The 18,096-nt window shown below is 37.0% G+C and overlaps 1 protein-coding gene across 4 annotated transcripts in view; it reads right to left on the bottom strand.

Moving 5' to 3' along the window:
* Positions 1–93: 93 nt before the first annotated feature.
* The window catches only part of NR1H4 (nuclear receptor subfamily 1 group H member 4), a 36,285-nt gene continuing 18,282 nt past the window's right edge, over positions 94–18,096 (bottom strand). For 3 of the 4 annotated variants that reach the window (XM_021552733.3, XM_021552732.3, XM_031507449.3), the window contains 7 exons: positions 16,680–16,832; positions 12,924–13,057; positions 12,310–12,408; positions 11,652–11,751; positions 10,586–10,732; positions 2,029–2,142; positions 94–953 (listed from right to left, as the gene is read on the bottom strand). In XM_021552733.3, the coding sequence (XP_021408408.1) occupies positions 715–953; positions 2,029–2,142; positions 10,586–10,732; positions 11,652–11,751; positions 12,310–12,408; positions 12,924–13,057; positions 16,680–16,832 (986 nt within the window). In that variant the 3' untranslated portion in view covers positions 94–714. The remainder of the gene's footprint in view (positions 954–2,028; positions 2,143–10,585; positions 10,733–11,651; positions 11,752–12,309; positions 12,409–12,923; positions 13,058–16,679; positions 16,833–18,096) is intronic. The other variant, XM_021552734.3, reaches the window with a different exon arrangement.

Raw genomic sequence — 18,096 nt, 5'->3', positions numbered from 1 at the left:
GGGGTGCTGCCGATCGTATTTTTGAGAGCCATTAAGCACCAGCAGTCAAAGTCACAAAGCAAAATAACCTGTGACACACTTTCACAAAGTAAAGGTAGTCTATAACTTTTACTTCGAAATAATAATGCAATTGAAGTTACATGTTATATCATTAAAAGAGTTTTTCTGTGTATGTGGTTTTTCTCCATTACATAATTTTTCATCTTGTGAAGAAATAACGTCTTGCACACCTTAACATGAACACATTTTGGAGTTGAACAGCAAATGACTGACATGAACCATTTCAGCTGCTTTATTACTGTAACCATCTGGAATATATTCTTTGTCAGAAGTAAAGAACAAAAAAACACTTCAATGAAAAATTATGAATGGAAACTTGCATTTCCCCATTTCTTTACAGAGGAACAGTTACTGCAATCAGCTTAATTGCAGCAGGAATTAATTGGATTCCTCTGAAGAGCTGGTGGACTGTTTCTGGTCAGAGGGTATAAATATAGAAAAAGTTATACTCATGTGTGAGGATCCAATAGCTATGCAATATTCTGTGTAAGTGGACAAAATTACTTTTATGAATCTATGGATTCATGGATTCATAATGTTTCTATAAAAACAGTAAAGAAAATATAATGCACCGTGGGAACTTTCCTATTAAAATAAGTGCTGTGTGGTCCTTTAAAAATATATTTCTCCTAAAATAAAATAAAGAAGTATCCTTCACTGCACATCCCAGATCTCACAGAGAAGAGGTGTGAATTTGTGATCATTCACTCTCCATGACATCAGCATCTCTGCGTGATGATGGTTAAATGTCCGTAATTCTGTGAGACGACCCAGAAGACATGCAAAGTGTTGAGGGTTATCTGGGTGGTGAAGTTTGCAGACTTTTTGTAGAATATCCAGCAGTGGTTCTTGAAGCCTTTCCACAGAATCTCTGCCCTTTATGTATTGTCGATCTAATTATGGTTTCAAAGAGAAGAAGTGATTAGCAAATATACTCTCTGATACATTGCAAATATTTACATCAATAAGTTAATATAAAAATATTCAAATATTTACAATGGCCACTGATATTCATACCGACAAAGAATACTTATTTTCAAGTTAATATGAAATAGAAATGTTTAATGCTGTATTTTTGCATTAGGGTTTTCATGCGAGCTTCCTACTTCTAGCTAGAGAAATTTTTTAACCTTCTTAAAAACTGAAGTGTTTTAGCTCTGCAACGTTTCACTGGAGTTTTGTCATCATCCCTCCATAGTTTAACTCTGCACCAGAGTATGTCTTGCAATGCATTTCAAAAACTGAGCAACAACAAAGTTCTTGGAGCTGTAGTACTCCTGGAGAATTTAGCCAGTAGAGAAGAGTGTAAAAGTCGCCAGAGTGAAATCAAACATCTTCATCCTCAGATTAAATCCTCAGATTAAATTTCTTTTTTACACAATACTTGTCTCTTTATTTTGTTCATATGGAAACATGTGTTTGGATACTTGGATTGGGAGGAGAAGAGAAGGATGGGATTTTTGGTGTAAAAAATTCCTGAGACACACTGACTCAAAGAGTGATGGAAATGCTTCATTTTCCCATCTTTCATGAAACCTGGTTTGGAAACCTCCCAATAAAGTCTGAATACCTTAATTGCCATACTCTAAGTTATTCTAAGTTATAGGGTTTCCCAATTTCTCTTTAAAATATGTGGCATTCCACAATGGTCAGTGGTGATGTGCATGTAGCCACATCTGGGGTTTTCTGAAGGAAGAAGCCTGTTTGGCTAAGCAGTGAAGAGATACCCATAATTTTTAAAAGCACATTATTTAAGCAGTTTCTTCCTTGTATTCAAAACCAAATGGTGTAGCAGGACATTTGGAGTTTGTATTTCTGTCCTTGTTTTCTGGTTTAAAAACTGAATATACAGAATGAGCATGCACATTCACTTACTCTATGTAGAACGTAAGTTTTTACAAATCTTGTGTCTGTTCCTCATGCTTTCTTTCCAGAACCATTAATATTTAATTCTGGATGAGAAGTTACCTGGAGACAGGATAACTATGGCTGTGAGCAGTGCATATTCTTCCCGTGTCATCTTCAGCTCTCCAATGCTTTTATAAAAATTAAACATGGGAGTTATGAATTCATCTGAGATACCTGTGAAAGTGAAAGAATAGTTATAGTATGTCTTAATTATTGAAACACTCTGGTTTACTTCTGCAGAGCAATTATTTAATACTTCATATTGGCTGCCTTGGTGGGAGAAATCTACTACAGAAATCATGATGCAAGACAATTATTGCACAAGTGCAAGCACATCCTTGTTTTCCAGGGCAAACACTGGAATTTTCTTTTTGCATGGTTTCAAAGTCTTTCTTTCAAACAATTCATTTTACTCTACAGGTTTGTCCATCTGGATCTTCAAGACAAGTCTCATACGTGATTACCCTGTCTGCTGATAATCCTCTTTGCAAAGCAGACCCTGTGTTCCCTGTCTCTGCATTAGTTATGTGGAAACTCTCAGGGTATATGGTTTAATTCCAGCCCAACTCTGCAGTAAACTGCCTTGGGCAGTTGCTTCAGTTGTCTCCTTAAAGACACTTAATTACTCCTTTTATGTAGCCAGAAACTTTCACTAAGTCTAGGATTACCTGTAGTCCAAGATCAACTTTCTTGCAACTACTATTACCTTAAAGCATAAAATAATATATTATAAAATATAGAGCCAAAAATAGCTAAACTCCAGGCCTGTTAAAGAATAGGATCATGTGATTCTCTCAGCATCAGCAGAAGCCTTTGGGGTTTCCAAACTAAGGCATGCCAATGGACTTCTTCTTGCTGACTTTTTCATCATGTCACAATGTTCTCAGTTAGCCTTAAATTACAGACGTACTCCATCCTGCTCTTGGGTGTAAAAGAGAAGTTCTGCAACATCAAGATTATTCCTCTTTTAAATGATACATGAGTCACTCAGAGCAGACAACGAACTATTGACAGTGGCTGCTTGCAGCTCTGAAGCAGTGTAGACATCCAAACCAATGGTTCTGCAGCAAGAACCTTCTGGCCTTCCTTGGCTGAAAGGATGGAAACCTCCTCCGTTCCCTTAGATGAGGGCCATAGGATCTCTTGTAGATTTAACCTTAATTTTGAACTGTTCTAGGAGAAGTCCTTATAACTTCCTTTGAAAACCACATGAAATAGCACGGGTTTCAGTGCTGAAGTCCAGGACTAGTGAGGTTTGGAGTGCCTCCAGTAGGCAAATGCAAACTGAAACTCAGCATGTGGAACTCAAAGAAAGGAAATATAAAGTCACTTGACTCAACTATAAAACAGTTGTCACATTTTGCTGTGACAGTGAATTTACTTCAAGCAGTGGAATAGTTATGTGTCCCAACAGTGAAGGAATGGTCTTGTAGGGTGTGGTTTATTTCATGGCTGAGTCATGATTTTAAACACATGACATGAGCAACCTATGTTCACTTCAGATTACAAGCCATAAATCTTGTTTCCTTGATGAGTTCAATACTACTGAGTCTAAGTCAATTAAAGGGATATATATGATGTGGGTCAGCTCATCCTGTAGAAGTTACTAACACAGCTGGCCATTCTTACAGAGCAAACAATAGCCATAACATCTAATGTGCTGCAAGGCTTATGTTGTTAGTCATCAGCATTAACTCCTTCAAATTTTGAATACCTGTTATTGCTAACTTTTGGGAAACCACCTGTCTTCCTCTGGGGTGGTTTTAAATGCCAAGGTTCCTTATAAAATGTAAGTAGCACATATATATGGAACACCAAAATCTTAAAGTTTGTATGAAAGTAGAAAAAAAAGAAGTGAAAAGCTGGGCCCTAAAGCAAAGCAAATTCCTTTCATGGAAATGAGTGGCTCAGCAACAACATGAGAAAAGTCTAAGACAAACGATATTTTTAGAAGTCTCTGTGCAAGGTATTGTGCCACTGGGCACAATCATCTTGACAGGAAACAAGAAATGGTAGGAAGTGGGCTGTGACTGACTCCCATAATTTGTTTCTCATAGTCCTAATTCCTAGCAGAAGTAGGATGAAAATGGTGCCAGCAAACAGGATATGGAAAAGCTAGTGAGGACCTAAATTCAGGTCCTCACTGCTCCAAACAATGCCTAAGCATGTTGTGAAAAAATCCCTGCCCAGAGAGCTTCTAAGCTAACATTAAGTATGGAAGGGTGAAGCAAAAAATGAGTATAGATGTGAAAGCAAATGAAATTACTGCAGAGAACTCTGCATTAGTGTACTGCAAACAGAGAAATAAAACAAAACCGTAGAGATAAAAGGGAATTATAAAGGGATGTTTGAGCAATGCAAGTGCTTTACCACTTTTCCTAGGGAGAACAAACTTTAAAATCTTTAAACTGATACATGTCATGAGACAATTATGAAAAAAAAATCCGTTAAAAATGGGCAATTTTGGAACTAGGATAATGGAATATTTTCTCTTAGTAGTTTTGCTGTCTTCTCACCTATGCTGGAGTTTCCCTGCTATTACTTAATCTTCCTGCGTGCACCTTACACAAATTGCTTTTCTGTCACAAGAGGGGGCTGTTTTCTAATGTGATTGTAAACGCTTCGGTTTGAATTTCATAAGCTCCAACAGAAAGAAAAAAAAAACAACAACTAGGAAAAGAGAGGAAACAGATGTTTATAAATTTTTTTTTTTTCCTAGCTACTGGATGAGATGTTGCCACTTCAATTCAGGTTATCAGAATAAGAATTAAAAGTGATTTGGTGCTTGTAACTGGAAAGGCTAGAGAAGAAATGAGTTACATAATCTTCCCAATGTCATTACTAAAAATTATAGCTGAAAAGTGAAAAAATCCCAAATATATGAAATCATATTTCAGGCCTCATTGAGAACAGGAACGTTAGTTCCGCCTAGCATTCTATATTTAGATCAGATGACAGCTCTGCACAGTGCTGTGCTGAGCTGTGCAGGCAGAGCTTCCTGGTCACTGTTGATAGCCCCTGCTTCCTAACTCTCTTCAAAAAGGTTTCAAAAATCTTGTTCCATGCAGCATTATGGCAGTAAGAACATGACTCTCTTTCATATGTCATTGGGCATCTTTCTGTGTTATATGGATTTCTACCTAACCCAACTCAGCCACCTGCAGAAGATACTGCAGATAATTTGATAATTTCATTGTGTTCATGCATGTCTGGCTGTAAACCCAAGTGTGGTCACTGGGAAATACAAGCTTTGCTGAGAGCAGCTTTGCAGCATCAAACTAGAGCAGATTTAAACCCATGAACATTATTCATTCAACATTCCTTACTTCCACAAGTTTATCCCCATCTGTAGTTCAAGGCACAGCATTACTTTAGACCTTGTCTTTTTTAGAGTTTTATTGCTATGATTGCTCTTTAAAGGTAAGATGACTGATACCTGATATCATAAAGTTTGCAGTTTCAGGCCATGAATAATTATCTGTTTAACATAATCTTGGAATACGTGTATTTACTGTGATATTGAGTCAGTACTGCCAGCTTTTTGAGACAACATTTTCTCTTCTATTTTGACTGTTTTGCAAAACTGAATAATTAATCTATTGCAAGAAGAAAGCTTGAGCCTAAATATTAATTAACAGTAACTAACACTGTGTTATTAATATAGATAAAGATCGTTTTTTCTTGATAAACATTGAGGTGTTAGTGAATATTAAACTAAGGGTATATTAGTAGCTGTTTAATGCAAATAAAATGTTCCAATTACTTACAAACTTACATTTTATCTTTCACATTATTCCATCTATCAGAACTGTTTTTCATGCTGCTTATTAGCTCTCCCTTCTGAGCTATTGAAATGCATAAATGGCACTTTAACCACTGACCAAAATCACCCCTGAATGCCGAGTACCAAATCAGGGGAAAATCTAGCCAGGAGAGAAGACACACCAGAGCATAGGCACATTCTTTTCTGTCTGCCATTATCTTGTAGGGGTTAAATGGCCAACTTAAATGAGACTTAGCATGTGTTAAGCAGAACTCACAACCAAGTACCAAACCCCCATCTTCTTTCAGGTAATCCATAGTCCAGTTGCTCTGTTAAGTCATAATTGCAAGCAAAGAAACCTTCATTAAAAAAAAAAAAAAAACAACAAAAACACAAAACCCCAAACAAACAAACAACAAGCCAAGCCTGTAAGAAGGGTGCAAATGACCTTTCCACATACCCTACTTTAGCACTGGCCTGAGTGCCTGCAGTCAGAAGAGAGAAATGTGGTCTGGCACATAGTAGCAGAACCTGCACTGCCTTGAGCTAGTCTTCATAGGCAGAGTCTAAAAACATATTTGGCCTGAAGAAGCACACTTATGCAGAAAAAAAAGAGATTGGGTCCCTGAAATCTGTTCTTGCTTTCATGGGTATAGATCTATTCTGTAGACATAATTTAAATAAATTTAGCAACTTTATTTGTACTTCAGATACCTAGTGCTGGACGACTCAGTGTGGTAGATTGTGCAGGAAAGGTGTGTGAACAAGAAAGCTCTTTCCTATATTTTGCAATTTAGAGTGGTCTAAATTTCTAAATATTTTGGGCAGTGTGCCAGTTTTGCCTTGAGTCACAGGATGATGTGTTTCCTTCCACGAGGATGCACATGACCATTTGGAGGTTAGACACTTTGGACATGTCAGTGAAGATCATTTTGTTTCTCTGCACAAACACCAGCACAAGGAGGGTTTGAAACACCACCCTTACTCAGTACTAATAACCAAATTATAAAAGACAAGGCAATGGAAGTGATTACATATCCATGTTCCAATACCGAACTTTGCTTTTGGTTGCAGGAGCCTCTTATCCAAATCAGTGGGGAACTTTGTATCCCACATCCAATGGCAAAAGGTGGCCTTTGAAAGTGTGTTTTTTTTCTTTTTTTTCCTTGGATCTGAGTGTACTTCAGCACCTGTAACCCATCCAGGATGACAACAGTGTGTTTCACAATGTCAGAGGTCCTACTGCCAACTTAAAAGTTGTGTCCAGATTCTTCCCTTTCTGTCAATATCAGTATTTTATTTCCCAATACTCAAATTCCTAGAACTGCTCTGTAGAGTAAAATGAAGAAATAAAAATCTCTATCTTTTCACAACTAATGAAACCTGGTATCTTTAGCAAAACAAATCCTCACAGAGAAAAAATTCTGTATCTCAGCTGTGTTTTTTAAAAATAGTGTACTACTCAATAATGGGGAGAATTTGCTTTCAAAATAACAGAAAAACACCAAGCATTAAATTACTAGAATGTCAGCCTTTCACAGAATGAGTCAATCACAATATGCTATATGCAAAGCATCAAATGAGTAAATGGCACCAAATCTCAGTAACATTAAATTTTAAAAGCCTGTATTTCTCATTAAGTCTCAATACTAGGGTGTGTAGGAGAGGATTTCAGTCACAGGAGCATCTAATGCAAGAATTTTCATAATGGCTTGTGAAGAAAGACCATCAGGGCTCAAACAAAGGCAGTCTCCGAGGTGCAGCAGGACTTGAGCAATATGCACAGGCTGAGAAATAAAAATACACCTCATCAGCATGAGAATGAAAATGAATGCTGATAATGCTCAAAGGTTATCACCACCAGATCTCTGACTTCTTTATCAGGAAAAAAACCCCAAACATTCCATACAATCAGACCAGAGAAGACATAAATATTAATAGATGAGAGCAGCTTCAAAGTGGACATGGTGGCAGGTGACAGAAGTATGGACAGCTTGTGACTTTTAGGCAGGACCTCCACTGCCCTCTCTGATTTTATGGATACAGGCATCAAAGCTTGACAATAGAACTTCTGTGATATTCAGACATTAGTCTGTACCTAAAAATATACAGGCAGAAATTCTGACTAACAGCAATAATTTATAGCTGCTGGCATGACAATGTTTAGGACCTTACTAGGAGCCATAAATAATCCTGATGCTGTTTTTTCATTTGTTACCTATAAACTTGATTTTTAAACTCCCACGCAGCCATCAATGAATTTCTTCTAAGGCTCTCTGTTGTCTTTGTATGTTTCAGTTTGCTGCATTTAGCCTTTTTTTTTCTGTGTTTATTTGTTTTCCAGTGAGGCATTTGGAAAAAGAGGGGTTTAATCTGTTCTGACCATTCTTATCTCTTAGACCAGTCTACAACATTATAATGGTCAGCTACAGCTGTTAGTAGCATTTGTCCTTACTGGTTAAGACTGGAAAATATTGTTTACATTTCTACTCTAATGTCACATTTTGTACAGGCTACTATGAAACCTATAGCCCTGGAGTTGAGTCCTATGACATTCAGTCCTATGACTGCATAATATTTAATATTCTTAGTATTGAATACTTGTAATATTTTGTTTTACTGTAATTTATATTACATATTATGGAAATAACATTGAAAACTCTATATGTAAACAATGATAACAGAAGAATTTGGATGCCTTTCATTCATTTTGTTTAATCTTTGTCACATGAAAATAATGATTTAAAACACAAAAATAAGCTACTTCTGTAGCAGATATTTTAAAACTATTTCAAAGTTTCATTTATTTAAAAGTTAAATAGATCTAGTAGCAGTAATTAAACTAGAAATGCAAATATTTACAACCTGCTTTTTTTATTGTCATGGCCCTATTAAATGCAGCAAAAGAAAATCTTTTAAAGTAGGTTTGAATATGCACTAAGTAGAGAAATAGAATATATAAGAAAAGTTATTTTATTCTGGCTATTAATAGAAGGAAAAAAATGCAGTCAGCAGCAGTAAGCTGAATAATATGTTATCCTCTTGTAATACATGGAGGGGGGAGTTGTAACATCAGAATTTCCTCTTATGTCTTCAACTTGATCCTGGCTTGAGGGAAGATGTTTTAGAAAGCTTCTTCCAGAGCAAGAAGATACATTTGTATTTAAGCACGCATAATGGTTTAAAAAGTTACAGTGTTTCATTTCTTGGGAACTATTCAGGGTTTTTGGTTTAAGAATTTGCTTTTAATTTACCCTGGAGTTTTTTCCCGACAGGAGAAAAAAAAAAAAAGAGAGAGAATTGCAGTAAACATACCAAATTTTGAAGTCAAGCACATACTTGCAAAATATAATATTGCATCTCAGCTGAATTCAATAGTTGCAGAGAATTAACAGAATATTTTAAAATTATGACTAAGGAAAATTATTGGTATGACATAAAGGCTTATGCAATGTTCTGGATTAAAGTATTTCTTGCTTTTGGTGGGTTTTTTTAATGAACAATTGATGCCCTGTACAAAGAAGCTTCATACTCATTGTACAGATTAGAGAAGAGAAGCTTTCAGTAATCATGTTGCCATATGAATTAATTTCTCCAAAAACTATTTCTATCAAAAATGTGGGTTATAATCCAGTAAAAAAATCTCTTAATTAAGATATTTAGATATGTGACAACTCATTACAGTTTCCAGGAAACACATCTGGTGTTCTTGGCATATTTCTCTGCCTGCAGAACCTGGACCAGAAGCTATTAATATCACTCTGGAAGTCACTATTTCCAGTCTATCAAATAGTACCCTCTTACAATCAATCAAAATGAAAGAAATATATAAAACTACTAATTACAAATGAGTGTGCTAAGCCAAAATAAATACATATGCTCATAGAGAAATATTCTTAAGTTTTCTGACTCCTTTTCAGTGAATCAAATATGTCAGTACTGCTTAATCTTGCTTACATCCGTAGTATTTTCTGAACAGAGTTCAAGCCCATTTCCATGACTAATAATTGAGGTTACATATTCTTCTGTCTCCTCTCCTTCTGATCCTTAAAAAGGAAAGTCAGAAGGCAGCATCTATAGACTGACTCTGTTATTATGAATTGTTGATCCATTTGAATATTCATCGATAGGTATCTGAGGGTTGGATAAAGCTTGCTGGTCAATACAGAAAAAGGCAAAACATTCAGTATTGCATTGGTGGAGCACAAAGAATGCATAATAATGTACAATTTCACCTGCTGTAAGGAATAAATAACATCTAGCCCCATTTGGCTTTTCATAATTATTACGATTTATGTCTACAACCAGTGGAATTCATCAGAATCACTGAACTTTCAATGGACCTTAAGAAACAAAAAACATACTGAGAACATGCTGTATTTATAATTCTTCTATGTACTGTGTTCATTGTGATTCAATTTTACCAGAACAACCCTAAGAATAGGTGCTTGCCTTCAGTCATCTTCAGTAACATCCTAGAATCTTTCTTTTCTTCTTATAGGGATTGTCTAAAATCATAATTACCAATTATGAAAGCATAATTACCAATTCTTTATGTGAACAATTTGAAATGGTAATAGTACATCATTCTTTCATACTTATCACTAGAGACATGCAATAGGTTTATTTGATGAAGCATTATTCATAATAGTTGCAATGTACTTGTAAAGAATCCTTTACCTTATGAACTTTAGACTCAAGGCTTAGTTAGATTTGTTCTAGTTAATATAAAGAACATTCAGATAAATCTATCTCAGCACTACTAAACAATCTTACTAGCTTCCCAAGGGCCGAATACTGACACAGAAGTGGAATGGTCTGGTTTTGTTTTGCCCCATTGAGCAAGAGACCTACCACTATTGCGAATTCTCTCTTCTAGAAGGACAGTGTGTCCCGTAGGAAGTTTCCTGCTGAAGATTTCAGCTGAGCGGAGGAACATGGCTTCTACTGCTGAGCCCTTCAGCAATGCAATCTGGTCTTCATGATCAAGGGTTTGAAAGCCTGAGGACACATTAGAGACAAATCAGTCCTGAAATTCCTGCATGTGAGGTGCCACACATCTGCATAGCCTCGATGTTGGCATCAGTAGGGTAGCTGAGTGCTGCAGACGTTCAAACCTGGACTTCAGGACATGACACTGATTTGAACCTACCCAAAGTTTTTGGGGCTTACACATGTATTTCAGTGTTCATGGTACTTTAGAGGATAAGAAAAGTGTAGTGGTGTATAGTCAATAGTAAGAATTTTGTTCAACCTGATGCTGCTCCATAATATCTTCTGTTTCCACCAGAGCTCTCTACACTGCTTTCCTACTGCCATGCTTCTTTCAGTGTTACAATGCACCTTCCTTAGTTAAAGGGGACCTCTACCATATGCCCAGTGTTCAGTCTTGAGGTAATATGAACTTGAGACTTTAAAAAATGCTAATAAACTCAGATTTTCAGCACTTATCCATAACACACAATGCAAGGACCATAAATATTGGTGCCACCAACTAGAGAAAGTTCTTGTGTGGGACTCACGATTCAGTGGGTGTTATAACCTAAAGGCATTGCTAGAAAGGCAAAAAAGGGAATCAAGTAGAGTCTAGCAAATGTTAGTGGTAATTTAAAGGCAGACTATTTGGCACTGCAGCAATATATAAAAAATAAATTCTCTCTACAGACATAATCCCTTCTCTGAGCATTTTATTTGTCAGTAGCTAAAGGGTGCCACATCTTGGAGTAGCAGATTTTGAATTGTTCAGTCTACTGTTCTTCAGAGCACAAAGCACTTTTTCTTTATACAGTATCTAAACAGTGTGTAGAAGGATCAAGCATTTTTAAATAGTCTTTAAAATATACACAAAGCTTTCCAAAAGGCAACAGAAACACATGTAAGTGTTGCAATAACAAAATTTTCTCCAATGTGCTGGATATACCTGGTAGTTTTTTAGTGAATTCCACAAGAACCTGCACATGACTGGTCGCCATTTCTGTTAAAATCAGAAAATTTCCTTCAGCACTGAATTCCTCGTTCAGCTGTTAAAAATTAAACCAAACAAAATCTGTTAATTTTCACTGACATTTCATATTTAGGAGCACAAAATACATGAACTATTAGACTGGACCAAGCAAGAGTTCTGCCAAACACTGTAATTTGTCTCCAATGTTGTCAAAATCAAGTATTTTGGAAGGCAACATAAGAAGTATACAGTGTTTATTCATCTAGAAAATATTTTCAAGATTCCAGGCTGATGTCTTTACAAAAAGGAAGCTTGACAGCAAGTCAAACTCAAATCACTGCCTACACTGGCAATGGAAAAAAAAAAAAAGCTGCAACTAGCTAAGGATAGATTTGATCATAAAAGTCTTATTCTAAAGCTGAAATATTTTTCTTAATATTTAAATTTTATAAAGATATGGTCCAATTGTTGACTGAATGGGAGAGATTCTGCCCCACTTTCAGCATACTTTAAGTGTAAGCCCACAGTTTGCTCTACTTGCTACACCTACTTACACTGACTACCAATTTTTTTTTCCTTGTAATCCTCAGTTTCATTATCAGTGTTTCAAAAATTAATTTTTCACTATACTTACTAGTTTTTTTGACACCTCCTGGGGTATTTGTTGTTTACTGTATGAATCCATAATATAATCAAGAAGTTTCTGCTGCTCTGGGGTAAGTTCTACCTTCTCCTATACTGGCAAAAAAAAAAAAAAAAAAAAAAAAGCCCATCATGAAATGCAGTCATAGCATCTCTTGCTTTAGGCAAAAGCTATACATCCATTTTTTACCATTTGGAGACCAAGGAGATAAGAGGTTTTCTTCTCACTGAGGCTTTTACAGAAGTGTACAGAAGAGAGGTGTATAAATTTTTTAAACTGCATATGTTTGTATGGTTAATTATCAGAAATAAGGAAATGTTTAGCAAATAACTAGGTAAGTTCAAGTTTTAATATCACACATCAATGTATGTGATATATGTACCCCAGAAAAAATACTCCATGGATCTTACAGATGCTTTACAGGGTTTTGACTAAAAATATCAGAACTACATATATAGTCAAGGCATTTCCTTGACTTAGTGGAAGATAAAGTTTCAATCAACACAGATAGCTCCAGAGGGTTTTCAATACTCTTTATTCACTGTACTAGATGCATTTAACAAAATCACTTCACCAGGAATGAACTATAACAAGAATTCTCTTACCCTATATATTTTAGTTGTAGAAGTTACTTGTTTCACATCATGGCCTTCGCTGTCTTCATTGACTGTCTGATCTGGGGGCTGTTTCACATTTTTCCGTAGCCTTTTTGACTTGCACTGTATCTCTGTTAAGAGACCTAGGACACATAATGCAACACAAAGCAATTGAATTTGTATATGCCCGAGGCACTGAAGAGGTACTTAGACATGCCCATGAATGTCCTTTACAACAATCAACAACCCTGCTTACCTGTGCAGATCATCTTGTGAACATGTCATTATCTTTGGATTTGAGTCTACTGAGACAAGCTAGGCACACACTATGAGTAGTCTACCCCACATGGAGCTTATCTGCAGACCAAAACAGTTGGTTCTGCTGACCCAGAATCCACACACTGAGTGTGTCAGGGGTCTTGCTTTGGACCAGGTCTGATCTATTCTTACAGGCAAAAAGCCCATTAGTGATGGGAGTATAATGCATTGTGCCTTTGGTTCAGCCTTATAGAAAAGCCTTTCCTGTGCTCCAAGACCTGAACCAAAGTACAATAAATAGGAACAATTGGAAAACTGTCATCCAAATAATGCTCTTTTGCTCTGATCCAAAACAGTGATCAAGGTGCAGCTGTTCTTACACAAAGGGCATTGGATATTTATATATATATATAATATTTAAGCAATATTAGGTCTTTGTGCAGAATCTTTGGAAAGAAAGCCCACACAGAAGAGGGGGCTCCCAGGTTTTAGCCATTACTGTCTCACTACACAGGTAGACCAACAACTGAAAACATAGACTCAGATTGGCAAAAGTACCTTTAAAATGTATTTAAGAAGTTACCCAGCTGGTCTTGTTATTTTGCTTTTCATTGTATTAGAGGAATGCATAAAGCTCAGATTTTATTACAGAGTTTCACTTGCAGAAAAGGATTTTTGAATTTGTGGTACGGGATTTTCCCTCAGTTTTTTGTTGTTCTAGAATACATTTCAGTACTTTGAACCAGGAAGCATAATTGTTTGGATGTCCTGAAAACTATCAATTTTCTTGTTCTAACAAAAGAAGGGAAATAGGTACCCTACACAATCTGTGGAAGACCATCAGAAATCACAAATGAAAAATTAAACACCTAAGTATTCACCTAAAAATAAACTTACTTATTTTAAACATAAGACTTCTTTCTTTCTCTTTTCTTTCTTTCTTTCTCTTTTCTTTCTTTCTTTCTTTTCTCTTTTTCTCTCTTTCTCTCTCTCTCTCTAGTATTCTTCCCATTCTTCTCCTTTAAAAATGCAGAGCAGGAAAAGAGGCTCATTCAGTGAGTATATGATGTGGAGGAAGATACCATCAAACCAGTGAATCTCGTTGTGACTGTTTTTAATTTCCTGTTTAAGCCCTATATAAAATGACCTACCTGAACTGCTGAGAGAAGAGGAAATTTACATGATTAAAATAAGACCTGCAAAGAATACCTTGAAAGGAGGGAATAGGAATGATAGAGATAATAATTGGTATTGAGCCATGTAATTTGTGGTGCCACACAGCACCACAGATTTCTTTTCCTAAATTATTCAGTGCATCCTTTGGTGCTGTTAATGGGCTTCTGCTGTTTTCCACCAGCTTAGAATCTAGTCTATTGCCTTCCTAGGGAAAATTTGCTTTACACTTGTCTTAAGCATTAAGACAGATTTTTCTCATGCTTCTCGCTACTAAGTATTACCTTGATATCTTAATCTGTCTCCATTCAAGTCATCTGAAAAACTTGTGAGACAGGATGTCACTTTTTAGCTCAGAGATAGCTAGGTTTCAATGGGTATTAAATTCCAGGAAGAGTGGCAGAAGCTGGGTCTTCCCTAGGTAGACATTTCACCCAAGAAACTTGCAGTTTAGATCCAAATGACAGGAAAGGACTGAAACTGGTGGGTTTAGTCTGTCTGTAGTTTGCACATATAGGGCAGGAGAAAGATGGTTGAGTAGCTGTGCCATAAATATTTATAATACTTTAGCTCCTTGTTCAGAGGGGGAAAAGAATCCACAGAGCTTGCAATTGCAATCCTACAAAATGAGTAAGTGAAACAAAGTTCAAGGTAACCTTTTATTTCCTAGTCATATTTTTCACATAAAGGCCCTATTCTACTAGAAGTTTCATGTTTTACTGTCCTAGATTGCCTTGAACTAAAAGCAATTATATGACACACTCCTACTTTAAAGCCATTAAATGGTGCCTTGCCAAACATCCTCATTGCAGTGCATTAGAACACACTTATGGTTAAGTCATGAGCAACACAAGATACCCCATGTTTCCATTGCAGAGAGAGAGTCAAATGGCAGCAGCACCCACTGGCTTTTATTTTCCGTATGCCAGCTTGTGAAAATGATAGGCCAGCATAAAAGTTTCATGTGGTCCCAGCCAGTATTATTTACGCTGACCTGTTTTTTTTTTTCAGCAGTGGGTTGTTGGGTTTTTTGCTGCACTGAGTGACTCAAGCTATTTTGAATACTCAAAATTTTGAAGCAATGGATCAGGGATGAGCTCCGCAGGGGAGTTATTTTCCTCTGACAATGCAGGGTAGTGGAGTTGGAGTGGTAGATGGAGTTCTTTGATGGAGTTCTTCCATCAAAGTGGGGTCTGCTCATATATTTATGTATTGCACAAGAATATGTTCTATCTCAGGATCTTTGCAGCCTGTTCAATTTGCAGAATGAAAGATTAATTACATTATGCTGGCAACACCTTCAAAATATTGATGGAGCTTATTGTTTCTCACATAACCAACAGTTACTATAGCATCTTCTGATCAGATTGAAGGATAGAAATATATTAAAAATTCCAAGTAGATTAATTTCCTGTATGAACATAAATTGATTTCACACATACGTTTATGCTAAAGTGACTGGAGCCATCAAGAAGAACAAATTGTAGTCCTATTCATGGAAGGCAAAAGAGCAGATGTTTACAGAGTGTTTCAGGAGCAGGCTTAAAAAATAGTGCGATAACTCAAAGAGGAGCTTTAAACATATTCAAAGTTGCACTCCAGTATCCCCATTGTTCTAAATTATCCAGTTTGAAGCTCAATAAAGTTTGTAAATTGTCTGAATAGAATATATTCCTTCCTATTTGGAGACCTGTTTCTGAGTTCTACCTATTGCCTACATGCAAGGCAGGAAAATCTATAGCACCATGAGAAAAGCTAATAGGACTATAAAAAAGGGCCAGCCCTTACCCAGCTTTGCCTGATTGCTGGGTGAGGTCTGGGAACATAGAATTGGCAAGTCCACAGAAACTTCCTGCTAGTGACACTCCTGCTCTTTTCTTGAAAATGGCATTGTGTATGTGCCAAAACTTGGACCTGGCCCACAAGAACTTGATTGAGGGAGCCCCAGAAAGAGGAGGAAATAAAAGCACCAGGAACTTCCTGCTCTGGCTTCCATAACACTGCAAACCCCTGACTCCTGGGGAGCATCCCATAGGCCCACTTCCCCTGCTCCTTCCCACTCAAGCAGACTAATAGCTGTCATCCAGTGCAGGACTGGCCTCCCTTTGCCATTTGCTCAGCTCCTATGCCCTCGCATCCCTGACCACCAATTAAATCCCATTGCTTAAAAGTGCATTTGTCTTTCAACAGGCTTTGATGTACAGGCACAGCATCCATCTCCTTTCATACACCTTCCACCTGCCAAATGACACCTTTTATAACTTTATTGTCAAAACCAGATCACTCAAGGAAATACAGTATTTAGCGCACACTCTGACTGGATGATGCAAATACCTGTATACATACATTCAGCCAACATGCCCATCTGCTTGCATTTCCTTAGACGGCACTCCTGGCATTTTCTCCTCATGTACATGTCCATCTCACAGTTGCCTCCATTTTTGCATTTATATACTGCATTTTTTGTGATGCTTCTTCTGAAGAATCCTGCACAAAACAGCAGTGACATAGATGAAAGAAAAGTCATACCTAAATCTGAAACCTGCTAGTAGCAGGCTAAGCAGCAGCACTAGAGCCATAGGGTGATACCATACAAATAGCCAGTGGAAAAAAACTGTGAGTCTGTTAAGTCTCTTGAGGTACAGAGTGTAGAGAAAGAGAGCTGAGTAACTCTTCACCCTTCCCGTAGCTCCTGAGAGCAACAGAAGCTCCACATACTGGTCTGCTCACCTACCTTCGTTTAGCAAGGAAGCTGCACTGTATCTGCTTATTATATTATTATACGTGGCCTCTGCCCCGTTTACTCCAGCCTTATTCAGTAAGTACAGTCCACTTGATAAGTTAAGTAGTCACCTAATTTCACATGCACAGGCAGTTCTACTGGTATCTTCACTGGATGCACTCAAAAATTGCACAGTAATCACTGCAAAGAGCAACTGATACAAGAAATTGAGAGGACCTTTCCTAAGTCTGTCCAAATCTCCTATTTGGCTGCTGCCCATGTGTGAGAGCAGCACTGTGGGCAAAACATAGGGTACACAACATAATAAATGTGATTAAATAAGGGTCATCACAAAGCAACAGAATCTTTGCAAGCAATATTTCCTAAATTTTTAGTGTTAGTCACTGTGCCATTATAATCTTCTTACATTGCCCTTCACATGGCAGAGACTATTTAGCATCAGCTACTGTAGGAATCAGTTTTCCTCCCTATGTGAGGGCAGGTTTCTGAAATAAACTCCTGGGAACTTCTGCTGCCCCATCACTGATTTATACTGTACTTCAAACTAGAGCTCTGTGTACATTTATATTAACCAGAGCTATTCAAAAAGCTTCTGTTTTTTTATTATCACTGCTTGGCACAATAAAACTATTGTTTTCCAACCTGACACTCTAATGCATTAAAAGAGAGACCATATAAGAGCCAGTCTCCAATAATCAAATCATAGAGCAATAATCAAATCATAGAGCACATTTGGTTGTGAATCTGAAGAATTTTCTGTGTGTTTGAAGAATTGTTCATTGTCAGATGGCAATTTCCCGAATTTGCCCCATGGTTTTATATTTGCCTAATCACTTCCAAGCACCAGTGTGTAGCAACCAGTAAAAGAATTCCACTACCTGGTCACAAATAATCTGACATTTCTCTGAATCTTCAGTAATTCCTGCTTGAAATCTCTTCCATGGTGTCTGTTTCATTGGCTGTTCTTCAAACAAATACAGTTGACTGGCATCAGCTTCTTTTGAAATG

Source organism: Lonchura striata, chromosome 1A (genome assembly GCF_050655825.1).
Source record: "Lonchura striata isolate lonStrDom1 chromosome 1A, ASM5065582v1, whole genome shotgun sequence".
Classification (NCBI taxonomy): Eukaryota; Metazoa; Chordata; class Aves; order Passeriformes; family Estrildidae; genus Lonchura; species Lonchura striata.
The sequence above is the reverse complement of the archived record's forward strand: the minus strand, read 5'-3'. Positions and strand labels throughout refer to the sequence as shown.